Below are 21562 nucleotides of genomic sequence, written 5' to 3'. Positions count from 1 at the left end.
TTCCAGTATCTTTCCAAGTATTGAAGTTAGGCTGACTGGTCTACAATTCCCTGGGCTCTCTTTGTTCCCCTTTTTAAAGATAGGTACTGTTTGCCGTTCTCTAGTCCTCTGAGATCTCACGCTCCCCCTATGAGTTCTTGAAAACCATTGCCAATGTGTGGTCCGTTGGACTGGGCCAAAGGAGACCAGAGTTCTATTCAGCGCCAGCTCGGTGGGCAGGCGAGCAGAATGGATGCCCTGAGTGCCAGTGTCCACAGAGTGTGTTTTTGTTCTTTGCTTAGCTGCTGGTGTGGGCGGTGCGAAAAAGTTTTCCTCTGCCCAGGCCGGCACAACAGCTAGGGCCATTCCTGGTTCTATTCTTAACCCGCTGTTTGACGTTGGGCAAGTCACTGCCAGTCCGTGCCTCAGTTTCCCCATCTGTAAAACAGGGGAAATGATACAGACCTGCCTTTATGAAGTGCTTTCAGATGTGGATGGAAAGTTTCTGTACAAGAACACTGTTATGATCTTATTGCACCTAGATGCATCTACAAAACACTTGTCTACTCCTCAGCTCCACCCCCGTATTGCTCAGGTGCTGGTAGAGAGCTGGGGAAAAACTTTCAGTGTTCTGCTGGCATTGAGTTGCTTGCACCCAAGAGTCCTCACGGTGCCGTGACTGGGAGAAGCCCAGATCGGATTGCTGAAGAACTGCTGCTGGAGGGAGAACTGGAGTATCCCCTGGTAGCATGCAAGCAAAAGTCTTTGTTTTCTTCCTTCCCAGCCCCCTTATTTGAAGTCCAAGGGTTGGTGAACATATCTTAGTGCCCGGGAAGGTGCAGTATTATTGGGAATCTAAGTCCGGGTTTCTATCTCTAGTGGTGACCGATGGTGCGCTTATTCCAATAGCGAGAAAAATCGGTTTAAAAAAATAAGACTTGAGGGGTGGGAATGGGTTTTCAAACACAAGGGTAGACAATGATTGTGAATGTGAGTCAACAAGGCTCATCCGTCGGTACTTCATATATCCACAACACCCCCGTCTTGCCTTCTTCAACTGTTGCACCTGCTGTGTGATTTGTGTGCCCTCCCTCAAGCCGTCCCGGGTCATGTCAGTGAGATGGCTTGTGGTCTAAGGCTCCTGCAGTTTGCTCCTCTTTATTTCAGTGACCTCTCTTTCCTTGCCCCCGCAGATACCCCAGATAAGCTATGCTTCCACTGCCCCCGACCTGAGCGACAACAGTCGGTACGACTTCTTCTCCCGCGTTGTTCCCTCCGACACCTACCAGGCCCAAGCAATGGTGGACATAGTCAAGGAGCTCAAGTGGAATTACGTCTCCACCTTAGCCTCCGAGGGAAGCTACGGCGAGAGTGGGGTGGAGGCCTTCATCCAGAAGTCCAGAGAGGACGGTGAGTGAACTTCCTGCCGAGATACAGGCCATGGGGTTGAAATGGGGTCTGGGAGCAAAATACAGCTGGATCTCTTGGGGTGAACTGCATTATGGGTCATGGTGTCGGGAACTGCAGGGAAGTGGGGGGCGGGGGGTAGAACGTATCTGGACACAGCTGGGGTTGAGTTAGTCCTTAAGCTTGGACGGCAACGTCTGCAGATTGGAAGCTGAAGGACGTGGGTTCTAGGCCCACCTCTAATCTCTCTCCGTCACTGATCTGTCCATACAGCTGAATATATCAAGCAGGTGAGGAATGGCCTCTCTCTGGCTAGCTAGCAAAGACAGAGGTGATAACTGAAGGGGAAAGGGCTGGTTTTTATGAAGCTTCTTGTGCGATCATCCTAGGGGCACTTGTCCTCAACTGCAAGTGTAAACTTTGTGAGGCAGCTGTGGCTCGGTCTGCTGTGGTAACAGCTGCCCATTGGAGGTGCTGCATTAGCCCGCACCCAGGTCGTGTTGCCGGCACGGCAGAATTGGGAAGCGCCTGTTGGCATCTGGGAACAGCGACCACTGCGGCCTGTCGGCAGATTGTTGCAGCTCCCTGAGGCCCGTCTGTGGCACTGGGGGTTAGGCTGCTTTTTGAATTGGGGGGGGCAGCTTGTGGGGGACTTGTGTGGTAGCATAACATAAAGCTCTGTCCACGTGGTTAGGCTCATACAATTCAACCTCAGTCATGATCCACCCTAGGGGGCCTTAGGGTCCGGCGCACGACCCAGGTGCAATCGAGAGATGCTAGTGTCTGGCACGGGGCATGTGAAGAGTCAGGCCGAAGGGAACAATCAGCATGAAACGCGACTAGAACACCGAGTCGAGACGAGGCCTGTGCTGGAGAGAGGAAATATATGTGGAATGGGACGGATCCTGCTGTCTTTGCTTGCTCAGGGTTGGGCCCACTTGGAGTTTTGCCTGAACAAGGGTCTCTGGATTTATCCCTCTTTCCACCTCTTCCTCTTTCCCTGTGCTAAATCCCCAAATAGCCTAATGCGTGCTAATGCCTCTGTATATGTGCTTTCGGCCCATCAACCGTATTGTAATTGCTTATTCCTGCAGACCACATGGTGACCAAGTGCTCTACATTGGTACCACCCTGCAGCTAGAATGCCACCATAAATCTCGCCTAAGCACTTTTAATTGCACCGCTAAGGGTCACAGCAACGGTCTGCGGGGGAACGGCAGTTTGTGAGGCATCCCTGATGGCTGGGACTTGATGTCCAGGCTCTGCCTGGGCAGTCCCTGTGAGACTAAGGGAACTCTAGCGGTCCGGAGAGGAAGAAGCAATGCAGGGTGGGAATGAAGTGATAGACAAGCCCTCTCCCTTGCTCCTCTTCTCCCCCTCTAAGGTGCAGTCTCTGGCACAGGTGAGAGTTGCATTGGGGGCAGACTTAACCTGTCTGCAGCTGCTTAGCCACTGTGAGCTATTGGGGTGACTAAGATGAGCCGCCCCCTCCCCCTCCTGCCCTGACACCCCTCCGGCTCCAGGGTGGTTCCTGAGGGGCATGTGCCAGTGGGGATATTCCCTATGGGGAGTGTTGCCTGGCTGCCTTGTGGCCCCCTTGCACCTGCACAGCTGACAAACGGACCCAGAGTGTGGGGCTGTATCTCCCCCCACCAGTGGAGCATTGCATCTCTCCTGTTAACTCTGACCTCTCCTTCCAATGGGGTCTCTCCCCAGGCAGCCCCCGGTACCTGGGCGCCCTTCTGTGTCGCTAGCACGGACAAAATAGCCAGCCCATTACAGCGGTGCCCGCCTGCTAAATGAAGTTTGATGTTTCCAACTTCTTTAACTGCGGTGCAAGAAAAGAAGGAAGGCAGGAGAGGGAGAGAAGAAAGAGAGGCGCTGATCTCCAAATTGAAATCTGAATGGAACGGCTGTGGGCTGCTGCTGACGTCCCCCTCTGCAGCCTAATCCTTCTGCAAGATTAAAGATGTCTTTGGCCACATATTGTATTGATTCATTCCCTGAAGTATAAATCATCCCTTTGCAGGCTGGCAACGAGTGGCTACAGCTGGGAGATTTTAAAAAAATGATTCTGGACCAATGATGAACCAGGCACGACACAAATTTCAAAGCCTTGATTAAGACTCTTTGTGTGAGCTGCACTGCCTATTGCTCCTGGAGGCCAGTGAGATGGGGGGCTAGGATGCTGAGGAGGAATGTTAGGGGCTCAGGGAGAAATTGTCTGCAAGGTCAATGCAGTCCTTTGTCGTTTATCCCCATCTGGTACTGTGTGATCCAGGCCAGGACTCAGAGGAGACCTGGTGTTGGAGTCTGGAGTAGCAGAGGCTGCCTCAGTCTGGGAGTTGGCGAGCCAGAGAGAACCACAGGGACTGTCAGTGTCCAGCAGCCTCATTGGACCACGCCTTCACATTCACTACAGCTGAGCCCTCACTCCCTGCGTGTCCACGGGGCTGCAGACTTGTGACAGTGTCCTGAGATATACAGCCATGACAATGCAGGGATGCAAGGTCATCGCCCCAGCTGTTGCAGTGGGGAATTTCTGCCCCACCCCCCCCTTTCCTCTTACACTGAAACAAGCTCCCTGTGGCCCAGGCTGATCAGGATGCCAGGCCCCCATCTTGAACTCGCCGTGACAACACAAGCACATTCCCCTCGCCCCCTCCTTGTGGCATTGGCAGAATGATGCCACCTCTGATCTGGTATTACCGGCTCCCCCTTTCAAGAGAGGAGCCCCCATGGCTGAAATTGGAACAAAACAAGGGTAGAGAGCATGTTCCAGTGGCTAATTACTCTCACAGTTAAAAATATATATCTTGTTTCCAGTCTGATTGCTGGCGCTGAGTTGCCAACAGAGATGCCCCAGCTGTTCTCAAGTTGGTGATGGCCTGCATACAACACAACACATTTTATCTCAAGACACAGGACCAAATTATTTGCTGACTTTTCCCCCGTTAGTTGGGTTGTACAAGATGTAAATCAAGACAGAATATGCTCTACAGAGTCAGTGACTCCTGTTATTATTAAGGTTTGTACTTGGGTAGCACCTAGGAGCCTCAGTCATGGAGCAGAACCCCATTGTGCAGGGTACGGTACAATCACAGAATGAAAAGACAGTCCCTGCCCCAAAGAGCTTATGTCGCTCCCGGGGGGTAGCACGGTCCATCCTTTGGGCACCAGCAAGAGATCTAGATTCTGTTCTCCATCACTGGCGACTTTAGAATCAAGACTGGATGTTTTTCTAAAAGATCTGCTGTTGGAACTCTTTTTGGGGCAGCTCTATGGCCTTTGCTGTTCAGGAGATCACACTGGATGGTCCCCTCTGGACTAGGAATCTGAGTCAGTCCACAGCAGTTTCTGGACCGCAGTGTCTGCTGCCTGCCATTCTTTCTGCGTAAGTGGCTAGGAAACTCATTCGCTGTGTGTAAGGAGACTTGGAATAAGTTGGGGCTTTGCTGTGGCCCAGCCAGTGAGCCTATTCCAACTCTCCCAGCCTTTCCAGATCAGTCACCGAGCGGGGCACTTTCCAGGAGAGAAGACGTCAGACAAACACTACCAGGCTTTAACGGAAAATAAAGTTTGGCACCGTTGCTTGGTTCTCCCAGTTGAGTGGAATTATCCCTGCGGGCAGGTGCTTTAACTTGTCTCTAGACTTTGGACAGCCTGAATGTCTGTGCTCAGCAAAACTCTTTGCAAGGATTTGACAGGAATCGGAAAGCATTCAGCTGACGGGTGCCACTGGATGCTTAGAAAGGATTATCGCCAGTGAGAGTAGGGGGGAGAGGGCTGGCTGCATTCTGGGAGCTTGCAGCTGCTGCAGCTCCAGCCTCCCCCAAGCGGGGCTGCTGTGGAGAATAACACAGGAGTCCTGGATGTGGAGGGGGAGCTTTGAGTCACACCAGTGCTAGCCTCCCCCACCAGGAACCTCTGAAAGGAGTGGGACAGGAGCCCTCCCACTCCTTCAGGGGTGGGGTGGAAATGAGGTCTTAGAGCCTCCTTCTGGGAGAGGCTATAGGGAAATCTGCAGGAGCAGTCAGAGGGCGTGGGGAAGGGGAGAACAGACAGCTACTCCAGTCCCAGCCTCTGTCAGTAGGAGGCGCTGTTAAGAGCTGATATGGCACCTTATCCACTAACTAACTATTGACATACATGCAAATACCGAGCACTCCTGTAACGGTGGTGCAAGTTCATTGGCTGGAGGCCATCTCACTGCTACTCCGCACCCAGCCCCTCCCAACAGAAGGCCCCATAGGAAACGGTGGGAGGAGCTGCCCAGGCGTGGGGAGTTCCAGCCTCTCCCAATAGGAGGCACAGCAATGCTGTCTGAGGGGTGCTCGCTAGGTGCTAACCTCTCTTAGCAGGAGTATGCTACAGGGAATGATGTAGAACTGGCTGTGGGGAGAGCTCGGCTTGGCCTATCCCTGTTCTGCGTTTCTTTGGCTATCTGCTGCATAATAATCCATGGAGAGACGAGAACTAAAGAGTGTTTTCAGAGGCAGTTAGAGTCCTGCCGTGCACTGATGGCTGCCTATTACTAATTTAACTGTATCTGAATGGCACATTACATTCTGGCAAGATCTGTGGGACACCAGTCCATCTAATGCAAGTCAAACTGTGTTACGACCTTATAAATGGATAACGGGAATAAAAACTTCTAGGTGACAAGCTTCTAATCAAAGCCCTATAAATAGGAACCGCATTAATCCAGTGGCTCTGAGAACCGGCTGCGCTTTTAATATGCAGAAGCGTCCATCTAGGGATTCAACTGGGAATCGCTGCTCTTTAGGATTTTAACCTGAAAAACAGAATGTTTTGGCAGGTCTGCAGTTGTACACGAGTGTGTGTGTGCTTCAGAGCAGGCAGGTGTGGCTGTTCCTGGATGCACAAGTACTTGTGATCGTGTGGACGTATGGGGGAACGTACTTGGTGTGTATACACCTGCATCTGTACATACGTGAGCGGGTCTATGTGTGTTATTCAGGGCAAAGGTGTCCACATCTAGCACTGTGTGTACGTGTTGATTGTCGGCGTTTCTGCATATACCCGGGGGTGTATGGACCTGTGGGTGTGTGCGTAGGGGTGGGTGTGTAATGGAGTGTGTGTATGTCTGGGTGCATCTCTGTAGACCTTGAACGTGTGTATGAATGTTCAGGGATATGTGGCACATAGCAGTGAGAACATGTGACTAGATGTACCTGTGACTCCATAGGTGTATGAGTGACAGGGTTTGTGTGTGTATCTCTGCTTGTCTGGATGTAGGCTGTGTGTGCATGAGAAAGGGGGAGGGAGGCAGGGAGTGCAGTGTTAGCATAGAAAAAGGGTTTTTATTGCTCTCCGTTAAAGGCTTAGCTGCTAACCCGACTGGGGTTTGTCAGTGCTAAGCAGCAGCCCCATCTGAACCGTTATAACACAAATCACCTGACAATGAGAGGAATAAAGGGGAAAGTAACCGTTTTTTTGTTGTCGTTTTGTATTCTCTCTCGCACAGATTTGCCATCCAAGAGACCGAGCTCTTTTCTGCCCGGCTTGTACAGGTGGGGGGGACCCTGTTCCCCTGGTGCTGTGTGAGTACCTTTCCTGCAGCTAGACAGTCTGTCACGCCGGTGGTGGGGGCAGTGGTAGAGGAGGTGTTAAGAATATTGGATTTGCAGTATTGCATCAGAGCGCTGATCCCTCAAGTCCAGCGTGCGGCCTCTACTAGTGGCCGCTGACTGATGCTTCCGTTCCTGATGCATGTGTCTGATGGAAAGGCTTTATTTTAAAGGCAAATGGCACTTGGATTCTATCCCAGCAGGGTGGCTTTGCTGTCATGTGGCTCAGGCATGTTGCCCCAGTGCAGTAGCCCTTTCTTAGAGATCTGCCTCCAAAACAGAGTCTGAGGGTATGTCTACACTGAAATTAGACACGTCCGGCTGGCCTGTGCCAGCTTGGGCTCATGGGGCTATGGATAAGGGGCTGTTTAACTGCAGTGTAGACTTACCCTGAGCCAGTGGCATTTGTTGTTGACAGACTTTAAGGCCAGAAAGGAGGAACCATTAGATCATCCAGTCTGATCTCCTGCATAATGCAGAGCAGAGAATTTCATCTAGTTACTCCTGTACTGAGCCAGGATGGAAGTTTGACTAATGCATATCTCCTGGACAAGGCTCCAATCTTGATCTGAAGACTTCAAGAGATGGCAGATCCACCACCGCCCTTGGTAATTCATTCCACTGATTAATCGCCGTCAGTGTTAAAAATCAGTGCTTTATTTCTAATTTGAATTTGTCTGGCATTAACGTCTAGCCATCCGTTCTTGTGCCTTTCGCACAAGAGCCCTCTAGTACCTGTTGTTTTCTCCCCATGAACATACTTATACACGGTAACCAAGTCGTCAATGAGTCTCCTTTTTGACGAACTGAACTGATTGAGCTCATTCAGTCTCACTGTAAAGCATGTTTTTGTTTCTAGCCCTCCAGTTGTTTTTGTGGCTTTTCTCTGCACACTCTCTCCAGTGTGTCAATAACCTGTTCAAAATGGGCACACCAGGACTGTACGCAGCACTCCAGTATTGGCCTCACTAGTGCCGTATCCAGAGCTAAAATCGCTTCCTTGCTACTGCTTGACATGCCTCTGTTCACATGTCCGAGGATCGCATTAGCCCTTTTTGCCACAGCATTCCCTGGGAGCTCGTGTTGAGTTGCTTGCCCACTTTGACCCCTGCTTTCCAGGATACACCCCCGCCCCCATGCTGGAAGTGTGGCCGGCATTCCTTGTTCCTCGATGTATGACCTTGCGTTCGGCTGTGTTAAAATGTAGTTTGTTTTCTACCTGCCGACCCGAGTTGTGGGAGCTACAGTTTCCTCTTGGTGGTTTCCTCCCTTCTCTGGGGCTGGGTTCTGACAGGGTTCTCAAGGTCTATAAAAATGTTCTTACGGGGTGAATTTCAATGGGAGTTGCAGGGGCTCAGCACCTTGGAAAGGTGGGTCAGAGGAGTTTCTTGACTCAGTGCAGATGCTGGCGGGGTCAGTTGGAATACTCGGGGGACTTCACAAGGTGGTGCTGGGTAACTGCTCTTTTGCCCTTAAGGAGACACTAATGCAAGAATCTGCAGAGTTCCAGAAGCTGAGCCTTGTTCTGCCTGTTAGGGTCGAGGGAGGACTGGCGTGTCACTGGGGCAAGCTGCAGCTCTACTTAGGGTGGACTGAAGCTAAATGTATCTCCAACAGATTCACTTGCAAGGACCCTGCATTGTTCTCAGTGGGAGCTGGGGCTGCTGGAGCGGGGTAGGGAGAGGGAAATGCTTCTGGAAGTTCCTCCTCGAGAGTTATGGCATCAGACCATGAGGCCTGGATTTGGTCCTCCCTAAGGACTTGATCTGAAGTCAGTGGAAAGACTCCCGTAGATTTCAACAGCTTTTGGATCAGGCCCTTAATGTGGCATTTTCTAGAGGAACTAAATTGCCTACGGACTCCCCAAGAAGGGGGAACCCAAGGTTACAGTTCTGCTTCACCTTGGAGGTTGTGTGTTCAGCCCCTCACCTGCCTTCTCCATCCATCAGCTTCATCCTCTGCCAAAGAGATGTCTATAAATCTTTTCAGCACCACCTGTCCTTGCTGCATCATGCTGGCACTGCCAGGAGTGCTGTCTGTTCCAACGCAAATTCAGCACAGCAAGGGGACAGCTCTGAGGAAAGGCCTGCCAGGTTTCAAGGGGCTTCTGAGGCTAGGGTAGGGGCTGAGGGAACCCAGGTCTGCATCCAGGCCATAACTGCCTCCTGAAAGGTTTCTTTTACCTTCTTCTGAAGTAATTATTACTGGCCACCATTGGAGACAGGATACGGGACACGCCAAGGGCTAGACGCATGGTGGGTCCGATCCAATGTGGCAAGTTGTCCGTTTTCTTTGCTGTCCCAATGGAAGGGCTCTGGAATGAGAGGGATATTTAAGGGCCCAAATTATTTGCCTCCCCTTGGTTCTTTGCTTTGTTCCAGAGATCAAGCAGGTCACGTGACCCCACAATGACTTGGCTCCCACTAAGCAACAAGTTCGGCCTGATGTGAGTGCCCATGTGATAAGCTGAAATAGCGTAGTGATTAGACCTGGTGAGCCAGCTGCACGAGGGGTGAAGCTCACGCCTGTGCAGAGGGACGGTGTCACTGAGCCCTGGGATGTAAGTGATGCCTAGGCCTCATGTCTGCATCAGGGGGAGTTTTGCCATAGTTGAATAAGCAGATGCCACTCCACTGAAGTCAGCGATGTTCCACCCTCGCACTCAGGGAATCCAGCCAGATGTTGAGGGTTGGTGTGGGGTAGACTCGACAGGGGCTGTTTTGGGAGATGATGTGATGGGAGCCACAGAAGCGAGAGTCTCTTTCCTGAGCAGCCCAGCGGCAAAGCTGTCTCTATTAGTCTCACTTCCCCACTGGGGGAGTGAGAGGCGGAGAGGGAAAGTGACTGGCTGAAAGTCACAATATGAGCCAATGGCACAGTCGGGATGAGAACCCAGGAATCCCGACTCCCCTCGCGGCTTCCCAATACAATGATTATAATGACTTAGAGTCATCCTCCAAATCCAGCGTGGCTGTGGTTTAAGACAAGTGAATTTGTGATAATTGCAGGTAACTGGACAGTTACCTGCATCTGACTTAGCAATACAGTGTAAATTAATGTACCCGGAGTCTAGACACACATGCATTAACTGAAGACCGAGTGCCACAATTCGTTTATACAGCTAACCTTCTGGTTATGTGAATTAGTGTTAATTTGGTTATCAGAGAGCCTAATTACACTGTAATTACAGTATAACTGCAGTGTAATTAGTCACTGTATGATCGGAAGGAACCCTGCTGTATCTACTGGAACACACTTATTTACAGAGCAATAAAACGCTACCCTATGTCACGGGCCAGGTTGGGTCACTCACCATGGTGAGCAGTTACTCAGTGAGCAATGCTGCTGGAGTGTTTACAATCTGGCCTACAGCTACTGGGGGAGTAATATGCCTGTGTACAAGATACATATGCATCAAGGGGCGTCAGTGCTTGGGTCATCAAGGAATGTGTGATCAGCCCAAGATGCAGGTCTGTTTTGTCTTCGCTGAGCACACGTTGTCAGAGGGACCCAACCCCCACAGCTGCATGTGGAGCTCTGCCTAGAAATGTCCCTTGAAAATCTGTCCGTATTTCGGGGCGTAAATGGGAGCTGAGCTCTTCTGAAAAACCTGGCCCCCGGACCGTCGAGATAGGAGTGGGATTTTCAAAAGGATTCCGTGTTGGTCCAGCTCGGGACGCCAATGATTCAGAAACTCCCATTGACTTCAGTGAGGGCAGAGTCCGGCAGATTTTCAAGAGCCCAACGTGCACCCAACATACTGAGCGTCTCCAAAGAAAATAGCTTGGGCCTAATTCTTCTTTCTCTTCCACGGGTGTAGATATGGAGTGGCCCCACTGAAGCCAGTGGGGTTACAGTGGTGTCAAGCCTGATTAAGTGAATGAAGAATATATAAAAATATACATATGGGCCAGGTTTTTCTTTACTCTAAGGCCCATTTGCACCACTCTGGTAGTATAAAGAGGCATGTAATTTATTCCTGTTTCAAAGGTCCTTTACACAGCCAGAGTGATGTGAATGAGACACGGGCAGTTTGTCAAGCCACAAAGTTTACCTGAAATCAGCTTGCATCACTATATTATGCCTCAGTCAACAGGCAGCCTGCTTTCCTTGGAATAATCAAATGCTGCCTTTTCCTGGCATCTTTCTCAGCAAAATATTTAAAATTAAAGTCCCAAATTTCTTGGTGTGCCTTTATACTCCCTCTGCATGTGTGCACGCCTGCCATCTCCTCCATAACACAGCTGTGCTTCAATTCTTTATGCCTGTCCTGAGTCTTTGGAGTACATTTGTATTTTCATAATGTGGTGGTGTTCATTGTTGTAGTTACCAGGAAGCATTCAAGCTGTTTTCTTTCTGGTGCATTATCAACTTGACCTGCCGTTACAGTATTTACCAAAGTCTCCTATTAATGCTGTTGCATGTACATTCCTGCCTCAGGGTGTAAACCTACTAAAGAGCTGAGCAGAAGCTTCCCCTGGGGGCAGACTGTCCCATCACTGAAGGGTTTCTTGCACCCACCTCTGATGCAGATGGTACTGGCCACTGTCCGAGACAGGGCATTGGACCAGATGGGCCAGGGGTGCAAGACCAGGATAAGATAAACTTTGACCCAGGATTGGCAATTAAAAAGTCAATATTTACCAGTAGTTACCAGCCAGTAGTACAGTTTATTTCCTATATTGAGAAAGCAGCATTAGTATATGTGTAGATAGATAAGAATTGAAAGAGCACCATCTATTGCCTTGTAAGTATAGGGTGATTTGTGTTGTTCGTAAGTCTGTGGGTTCAGTAAAGTTGTTGTGCATTTCAGACTGTCTTGTGTGCAGCTTTTAACAGCCGCCACTTTATCCTAGTGCATCCTGAGTGCTTTACAAAGGCAGCTAGTATTTCTAATTTTACAGGCTGGTACTAAGGCATGAGGGTGTGTGAAGGTATCCGCCCAAGGCTGCATAGGAAATTAGTGGCGGAGCCAGGAGCAGAGCCCAGGAAATTAATGGCAGAGCCATGGACAGTGGGTGAAGCTTCCCCTGTGGGAGGCGAGTTCCTCATTCCACCTCTTCTGCCCATGGCCCTGCCTACACTCCACCTCTGCTCTGCCTCATGCCCTGCCCCTCTTGGCCCCCCCCCCACTCCCCATGTCCCTCCTCTCCCACGAGGCCCCCGCCATCTGCAGGGATGTGGTGGGTGGGGTGTGCCTCTTGCAGGGAGGTGGGGTGGAGGAGAGGAGGGATGTGGGGAGCTCTGGAGGGGGGAGATGGAGTGGAGGACAGGAGGGACTCACCAGGCAGCGGTGTGGGCCTTGGGGAAGGGGCAGAGCAGGGATGGGAAGAGGCGGAATGCAGGCAGGGCCACCACGGCCCAGGCATCCGGCCTCCTCCCCTGGCCTATTATAGGCAGTGTGTAAGGACAGAGCCAGAAGTTTGGGACGCCTTCCCAGTCCCCTCTTCTAGTCATATCCGAGTCTGTCTCTGATCCCAGAATAGTTGACCCTGCTTCAAACGCTCTGGGCAGGGAAAGGACAAAGCCCGCTTGCAGTGCCATAGGATATGCAAACATGCATGCTCTCTGGCCTCTTCTCGCTCCATCGCCAAACACACTGAGATGAAATATTAGCTTTATATTTATGTAATTTAACCGGTGTGCAACACATGTTATGCAATGCTTCATAATGTGCAGCTCTCTATTTTGTGAAGAGAGTAATATTTCGAGCCAAATGCAAGATTCCTTAGTCATCTGTCTGAATCAATTTCATATTGTCATTTTTCTCCCTCCATCCTGTTTTATCCTTCACTGGGTTTTCTATATTTTTCCTCAAGAGGCCGATATATATTTATGATGCATTTGTTCATTACTATGTGATATTCGTGTCTGTCTATTTCCAGTTGAGCTGGGTTCATTACTTGCGCTCGGTGTCTCGGCATGTCATGTAAAAGAAGTGACTCAGCTAGCGAGAATGTAAAGAAGGTTTGGATAATATTAAATGGAGGTTTCGGCGGCTCTAACGTCTTCAGGTATAAACAAGATAGGAGTGGGGTTGCAGGTCAGACTTGTGCATGCAGTTGCCGTGATTGTGCATGCAAATTGGGAGATCGCTAATCAGTCACTTCCACAAACAACCAGTGTGACAATGCATGCAAAGGTGTTGCAGGATCATTTGTTCACTTTTCAACACGTGGTTGCCCACCTGATGTAAAGATCAAGCACTTAAATTGTCATTACTGGAAAAGGTGACGATATAAAAATGACTCCTCCTTATTACTGGTATTATGGTAACTCAACCAAGATCAGGGCACCATTGTGCTAGACACAGTACATACACGTAGTAAGAGACCGCGCCTGCCCCAAACAGCTTACAGCCTAAATAGACAAAGGGTGGGAGGGGAAACAAAGACATGAAGAAGAAGGGAAGTGACTTGAACAAAGATGCTCAGCTGATCAGGAGCTGGGATGAGAACCCTGGTCTCAGGAGCGCTAGTCTAGTGCCCTACCCACTAGACCATGTTGCCTTGCCTTGACCTTTTATCACAGCAACAATCAGCCCAAGCTGAATGGGAGGTTTCTCTGTTTTTCCACATGAAGACTCTTCAATCTGCAATTCCTAGTAACTTGCGCCTAGATGTTCCAATGAGAGGTACATTGGAGATGCATCCGTAGATAATCAACAATGGCATCTAAGACAAAAAGAACACAGTGATTTTCAGATCGCAGGCTGAATCTGTGGCACTGGCAGTTAGTTTATGAGTCTGAAGATTATATTGCTAAGCAAATTAGGTATGGGAATCACTGAAAGGGAATGGATTTAGAACCATCCAATGTCACTCTTTTTTTCAGTGTCTCTTTTCAGAGTGTAATTACCAAAGTGAGGAAATACTGGAAACATATTTCCCATGCATACTCATTTGGATTTTCAAATGAACTCACTTTCCCCATATTCACAGCCCTGTGGTATTTGTTCCCTAAAAGTGCCTTGTGCAATCTGGCTCTTAACAGCATGAATGCTTGGTGGAAAGTGAATGTGTGGGAATGATCATTTAACTGATGGGGAAAACAAGGCACACAGCAGTGAGTGACTTTGCTCAAGGTCAAGTAACCAGTTCATGTGGCTCACAACCCAGTGTCTTATCCACACTGCTGCCTCTGCTTTTATTAACACCAACCTATTTTCCTTGCATACGGAATTTGTTGCAGCATTGTTCAGGGAATGCACTTAAGGAGAGCTGCTCAGGTACCATGGTGATGGGTGGCATTACAAAACCAGAAGGTGGGCAGCAGAAAAACAAAACACCCCCCCAACTTTCCTTTGTGTTTTAATTACACTCCGTTGGATTTCAGACCGGCTCGCAGTAGTTCATTGCCCTGATGGGAACTCAGGAATTCATTCTCAAGTTGGCTTCAAGTTGTGTGTTTCTGTTTTGCAGTGCACAGCTGTGAAATCTCCACCTATCTAATCACAGGCGTACGGAGTATTGCTTCGGCAGATAAGTCTTGTTGAGATTAAAATAAAACAAAACTTCCATGCTCTTGACCTTGGTAAACTGCCTCCTGTAACCCTGGCACAAGGCTAATACAACTAACTGCAATTAGAGATCAGGCACATAGGATGAATGGAGAAGAGAAGCAAACACCTGCCCCCTGGTAGCTCCCTAAAGGCATGCACATGGTGCTCTCCTTTTCTCGGCACAACTTTTTGTGGCCCACCAGCAAAGAAGGTAGGAATTGGAGTGCACAACCTACAGCCTGATGGCAAAAGAAGGGTGGTGTTTGCAGTATTGCATGGTTTGTGGGGAGCAGCTGGCTCCCTTTCCTCTCAAAGATTGCCGTTCTTGTGCAGCCAGCGCTCAATTATTGAGTCTCGCTGGAAGACTGTTGACTGCAGGAGCTGCTGCTGTCCAGCTGAATTCAGCACCCTGGACAGAGCTGTAATTACACTGTTGCCAGGGCCTGACCCACACCCTGCTGGAAAGGCTCCTGCTGATTTCATCGGGCTTTGGATCAGATTCTCAGGTGAACGAGGGGGCTCAAGGATTGGGCCCATAAATCTGTCCCTTGGAGGCTAGGCAACTTATGCGCTGTGCAGTGGGGGCCATCTCAGCCATTTGTGGGACTTGAACCGAGTTGGGAGCTGACCAGGTCAATTAGAGAATTTAATATCCCACCATAGGGATGTCCCAATTTCAGGGCCTGGAAGAACACCATCTGGGGTTTGTACTGTGCCCCCTCGCTCATTGGCAGCGTGGCCTGGGGTTTGCTGCTCCCTCCGTCTGTCCCACTCCCAACACTGCCGCGGCAGATTGCCCTGGGTGAAATGGGTGAAAAGCTTAGCGAGATATACGAGGACTGGGGAGCATCTTAACCTCCCCGGGGTTTGTCCCGTGGCCTCTATCGTGCTGCCGCCTTGCCCATAAATTAGCGCCAGCTCTTGCCAGAATGCGGCGCCTGCTTGTTCCTGTTAATGGCTCTGTGCGAAAAGGAGATTTCCCCTTGACTTGTATAACAGGCTGATAGGAAATTACCTTAATATGCCCACGTGGGAGCTTCTGGAGAGAGGGAGGGTGCTGCATATTGATCACCCTCAGCCTGTTAATACGGTAGAGTCAGTGGGCAAAAATCCTTATTCACTTTGGTCCTGATCCAAAGCCCATTGATGTCCAGGGAAAGACTCCCATGGACTTCAGTGGACTTGGAATCAGTCCCTTTGCAACCAAGGAGCTTTGAGCAGCTGCGCCTCCCATCACTGTCTTTACTCCCATTGACTTCAGTGAGACCTTGCCCGAGTATGAGCCTCGGGATTTGGCTCTAGTATTAACACAGAGACCTAACTGCTTTATCCAGTGGATCTGCGCTGGTCGGGGATGACCCAGTATTACTTACATGTTTCCAGTGGGCTAGCCCAGCATGGACTGGGCCTTGGATAGACCCTTCATGGGGGTGGGTGCTATTCCAGTGGTTCCAAAGTCCTAGTGAGGAAGCCAGGGTGGGGTCTCTGCAGGATGTTACGTGGCCTTCCAGAAATCACATTCGTTCAGGGAGAATATTCCCTACACTTCTAGTGCTATTTGTCTGAGGACCCTCACGCTTGGCAGTATGTCTGAATGGTGCCCCTGCCAACAATCTGCTCCATGCAGCCCTGACGGGAGGGAGCATTGTCCAGTGTGACTAGAGGGGGCAATCAGACATCAGGACTCCTGGGTTCCATTAACCATTTCCTTGCTGTGATGGGAGCTACTGATGCGGCGCACTCCTGTAAATCTGGCCCTTGTTCAGGTTCCTACACGGGAGCTGAGCTCTACTGAAAATCTGGGCCCAGTTGTGGGGGCTGAGCACTTGAAAACCTGGTCCCATGTATTTCTCGGGCTCACTGTCCCTGCCTGTAAAACAAGGTAATCCTTTTTTCATTCAAGGAGTTGGGGTGTATGAAGCTCAATGAATGACAGTGATAGCATGCTTGGAGATGTGTAGGTGGAAGATACTGGTAAAGGGCTTGAATCCATGAACTTTCACAGCAGAGAAATCCCTCCTTAATTACCCCACTGTTGTGTTCAGAGGCAGCTGTCCTCTTGTCTAGGTGCTGGAGGGGCTGTGAGCCTTCAGCTCACCTTTTCAGGGAGAAACTGTCCTCTTCCCTTGCCCCCTGGTCTCATCTATCCCGCTTGCAATGGGTACGCTGCACACGTAGGCATATCTGAGTTAGCTTTGACCTAACCAGGGCTTTTCCTGGCTCTTTGCTCTGAGGCTCAGAGGCCCTGTTTGCAGAGTAAACTTCAGTCAGGGCAGACGTTCCCCTGTCAGCACCTGTTTCACCCCCAAACCCTCGCCCCATTCCTGGAGCTGGCAAGCAGGGCAGTGCCTCTTGCTCAGGCTCCGAGACCACAAAGGTGCTGTCCAACAGAGAGGATGGCAGGACATGCCAAGCTGTCAGCCCCTTCCTTTCTGGCTGAGAAAGGGGCGTGCTGCTTCTCTTTGTGGTCTCTCAAAAGCCAGGCCAGAGCATGCTGGCAGGTAAAGGTTATGCTGAGGGGCAGTGGAGCCAACGTGCTCACTCGGAGAAGGGCACTCAGCAAAGGTTGCTCGGCTGAAAGAGGAAGATTATGTTCGCCGAGCGTGGCTGGTGGAACAGAGCCTCTGCTGAGCATCCTTTGCACAAGACGCTTTATCTTACAGGTGCCAGCTGGGTGATTTATGGCCCAGTGGGTGGGGGAGCTGACTCTGCCTCAATGCAGCTCATTTGGCCCTGGTTTTTGGAGGTGCTTAGGAAAGTCACACGTTCAAGGACACCAGGTGCGGTGCTGTCCATCAGCATGAGCCGAGTAGGGCAGGGACATGGCTGGCTTGCAAGCTGGCCCCATCTCAGTCAGTAGGACTAGAGAGTGAGGCAGCCTGGCATCCATCTTCCTCTCCATCAGTAGGACCAGAGCAAGAAGCAATAGGGAGTAAATGAGCAAAGTCACCACAACAGGCAGGTCAGGTGGCTAAACAGGGTGGGGGTAGGAGTGGGGAGGGAGGAATTAGCTTTCTGGCTCCACAGCTTCTAAGAGACCCAGGAGAGAGCAGGAAGAGACTCAGGGGAGTCCAGGAGGGGCTGAGGGGTGAGAGCGAACCCCAGGGGGTGGGGGCTGAAGAGTGTTGGAGCTTGAAGAGGGAGGGAGACAGACAGACACACCCTCAGGCAGGAGGGGCTGTGCCCAGCTTGAGGCTGGGGTGGAAGATGGTTTTTGTATTTTGTTTTGGACTTAGCAACCCCAGAAGGGATGGACTTGAACAACTTTAGTCATAGGGCCGAGCCCCAGGAGCAACCAAACCAGGCTGGAAGGTTGGGAGATCCAACCGGAGGGAGGGAAACCGAGGCACCAGCTAGCCTGAAGCCACGTCAGCTTGGTGGTGTCACACCAGCTCTCCACATCACTAGTCAATTTAGCAGATCTTGGCGATGTGTAGATACAGTATAATGGTATCCGGTCATTACCCTAGGAAGGTGTATATGTGCAGGTACAGTATACAGACTTCTTTGCTATTCTGATTGTTGTTGTTATTGTATTTAAAGTGTGGTAGGACCCCTGGTGTGTGGCTTTTTAGGACCCTGGTATATTTCATTTAATAGATATTACAGCAGCTCCTACCTCTCTCCAGCACTTTTCTGTGCCTGACTAATTAATTCGTTTCTATTATAAATGACCTTGCTCTACTCTCCGGAGCTCTTTGGTCTCTTGCCGAGATTCCGGGGGGGAGCGAGAAAGGGAGTGGGAGTACGTAAGTGGCCTTGAGATGGGGACCTGTGTGAAATACATTGCTTTACTCAGGCTACCAGAGTCAAGGTTTCACTGTGTCACCTGGTTATAGCAATTGGGGGACATGCACTTGCCTGGTTAGACCAGAGCTGGTGACTAATAGTACAAAATATTTTTATTACAGGAGCAAAAATGGTCCCCGATCAAGGTCGGCGCCCCACTGTGCTTGGTGCTGTACAGACACCTGGTGAGAGGCAAGACTGCCCCTAAGAGCTTAAAAACAAAGTGAAGATAGGAAAAAGGGAAGGTTTTTAATCCCCATTTTACAGAAGGGAAACTGAGGCACAGAGCGAGACCAAGGTCACACGATAAGAATTAAAGTGATAAGAATTAAACTCCATCTCTGAGCCCCACACTGGTGTCATAGCTACCAGGCCACCCTTCCTCTTGGGTGGATATCTGGAGGCCGGCTGTAGGGTTGGAGTGGTACTGTTTCCTTCATACTTAATTTCCCCCCATTTGGCTGCTTGTGAAAATAGCTCTGCCAGGCAAGGGAGGATGTTGCTGTGTGAGCTTACCCTGCACTGCTCAGCCAGTGCGCCTGAATTGGGACCTGCAACCCTGCCCCCCTATTAATGCAATTCTGGGCCCCCGCATGCAGTCCTGCCAGTGCACGTCAATCGTGGACTGAAATTCCTTCCGCATCCTGTCCAGCCCTGGGCCTCACTTGACAGACTGCTGCTTGTCCTGTGGTCTGTCAAGAGAGGAGAATCTCCACTGGGTGGATTAGGTGGACACTTGTCACTCACTAAAGCCATTTCCAAGTTCCATCCTAAGCCAAACTTGCTCAAAGATCTCCTAGGTTAGTTCGCAAACATCCCTTGTCTTGCTAAGTTCTTCCTAATGCCTCTCTCTCCTGCAGGACACTTGCTTTGTACTAGCATGTAATCAGCTTTTAAAAGACTGTTTTAAACTGCCATTCAGACAAAAATAGGCCCTAAGATGTAGGGCAGCCCATCCAGGAAAATGAAGCGTACGGAACAGTTATAAAACCAGGGCAGTGTTAGTAAAATGCTGACTTTGCCACCTGTCACAGAGACGCATGAGAATTACTGGGGTTGGATACTTGTAGTCAGATTGGGGAAGAGAATGGTCAGGACAGTACCACTGGCTTTCTGTGGGTCGTTGGGCAATTCACTTATCCCTCTGTGCCTCAGTTTCCCCATCTGTAGCACAGGGTGGAGCTGACCTGAGGATGGCAATTCTGTTCTGCAGCAACTCCCAAGGTTTGAAAGCTCTTTCCATTCCATATGGGAATGAAACTGCGCCTTTTGGATGCTTTTGGGAAGACGGAATTGCGTCAAAGTGTCTGTTTCAGTAAGAGGTGGCGTGTCCCCAGCTGGCGGGTAGAGGGGTAATTCGGCATCGGCCAAGGATGTGGGAGACCTAGCTTCAAGGCCATATTTGGCCTGATTCCAAGCAGAATTTTCCTTCCTAGATCACTCTGATTCAGTCAGAGCAGGGACTTGAACCTGGGCTTTCCACATCTCAGGGCAGGGTCCCAACTATCCACCTAACAGGGTGTGTGAAAGAGGGGACTCTCTCCCCTCCCCCGGACCCAAAAAAACATTTGGATAAAGTCTGCATTGAAACCAAAATGCTCTGGTTTCAGCGAAATTTCATTGTGTCAGAAACATTCCACCCAACTCTAGCCCAGGGGTAACAGACCTTCCCTTCGAGGAGTTGGGAGGTTTAATATATTAAGGTGTGTGAAGTGCTTTGAGATCCACCGATGGACGGGACTAGGTGGTGGGGGTGGCACAGTGGTTTCAGTACAACTCCGTGCTCCTTCATCAATCTCGTTCCCCAGTTGTAGTAGGTCTCTGATAAGGGAAGTTATCAGTCTCACTGGCAGAGATCTGCAAATCACCGCCAGTGTGTAGGTCCGGTGCTTTAAATGGCATAGATCTTTCCTATTAACTCAGCTGCTTAGTATCATGCCTTAAAATAATTCTTCCTTGTGTTAGAGGTAGAAAACGATGAGGGTCAAGGAGGTACCACTATAGCTGGCTGAAGCTGGTGCATTGGCCTTAGTTCGGAGGAATCCAGGGGAGTGTTTGGCTTCAAATCCAGATGCATTAAACTATGGTAGTATCTAGGGGCCCACCAAGAATAGGGCACCTTTCGGTAGCTGGTGTACAATCAGAATAATAGTTCGGGCTCTGAAGAACTAGCAATCCAAATCTAAGCTGTCCTGTGGAGTGTTCAGACACATTAGAGCCAGGAAATAGATCCCCTTCGGGTTTTGGTTCTGACCCAGATACAAAAAAAAAAAGGATTGAAGAAGGATCTGCGGACTTTGAATCTGAATGTTCTACCATTTCAGATGGGGATTGAATTGAATTTTTTTGACCTATCTTTAGATCTAAAATATACAACTTGCATAAATCCCCCCCCCAATAAATGCACCATGCGAGAGTGATGGTCCCACTAGCTTGTGCGTCCCTAAACAGACATGGGAAGAAAGAAATAGAACCTTAGCACAGGATGGCTTTTGGGTGTCTAGGTGACATGGGTTGGCAGGTCTCAGCCTGGTTACTAATAGACTGGTGCCCCCCCATCACAGAAACCCCCACCCAGCTGGCACTAATTGGCTCTGTGTCGCTAATACCAGAGCACAGAGAATGAATAAGCTTGAGGTGCACTGGAAGAGCAGCAGGTGGGAAGATGTGACTGCTACCACCTGTGACCCATCTTGTCGGTCTCTGACCCTTCTCAGCGGCTTTTGGAAATTCAGATGGATCACTTCCATTTTACATTATTGTGTTACGGTAATACATAGAAGCTCCAAGCAAGAGTAGGACCCACTGAGCCAGGCGTCACACAAAAGGCCCCGCGAGACACTGCTCCTGCCACAGAGAGCTTACAACTGAAACTATCAAGGCAGACAAAGGCAGGGAGGAAGAAAGCAGCATTATCCCAGTTTTACAGGCACGGAAGGTTCTTGTTCTGGTACTACCTAGGGAACAACTGAGAATGGCCTGGACCTGTGATTTTTTTGAACTTGTGGGGTTGGCGAGACTGGAGTGGAGCAGGGTGAGGGAGACATATCAGAGGAGGGTCAGTGGATCTGGTGAAATTGCTTTGAAGGGACTAAGACAGACAGGGATTGAATTCAGGGCTCCTGGGTAGTGCTTAGCCACAAGACCATCCTTCCTCTCAAATCAAAAACTATGGTATTATCTGTGTGAAATCTGAATTTCCCACGTGAGTCCCATCTTGCCGGGCTGGCGCGTTAAACTCAGGTTAGCCTTTGAGCCGCATGCCACCTTCCATCCCCAGGCTTTCCGCTGAAGG

At 50.0% G+C, this 21562-nt stretch overlaps 1 protein-coding gene across 3 annotated transcripts in view; it reads left to right on the top strand.

Moving 5' to 3' along the window:
* The window catches only part of GRM4 (glutamate metabotropic receptor 4), a 208512-nt gene that overhangs the window by 71084 nt on the left and 115866 nt on the right, over positions 1 to 21562 (top strand). For all 3 annotated transcript variants that reach the window (XM_074935868.1, XM_074935866.1, XM_074935867.1), the window contains exon 3: positions 1173 to 1389. In XM_074935868.1, the coding sequence (XP_074791969.1) occupies positions 1173 to 1389 (217 nt within the window). The remainder of the gene's footprint in view (positions 1 to 1172; positions 1390 to 21562) is intronic.

The sequence above is a fragment of the Natator depressus genome, chromosome 21, assembly GCF_965152275.1.
Source record: "Natator depressus isolate rNatDep1 chromosome 21, rNatDep2.hap1, whole genome shotgun sequence".
NCBI classification, from domain to species: Eukaryota; Metazoa; Chordata; order Testudines; family Cheloniidae; genus Natator; species Natator depressus.
Note: the sequence above shows the minus strand (reverse complement) of the source record. Positions and strands in the feature narration are given on the sequence as shown.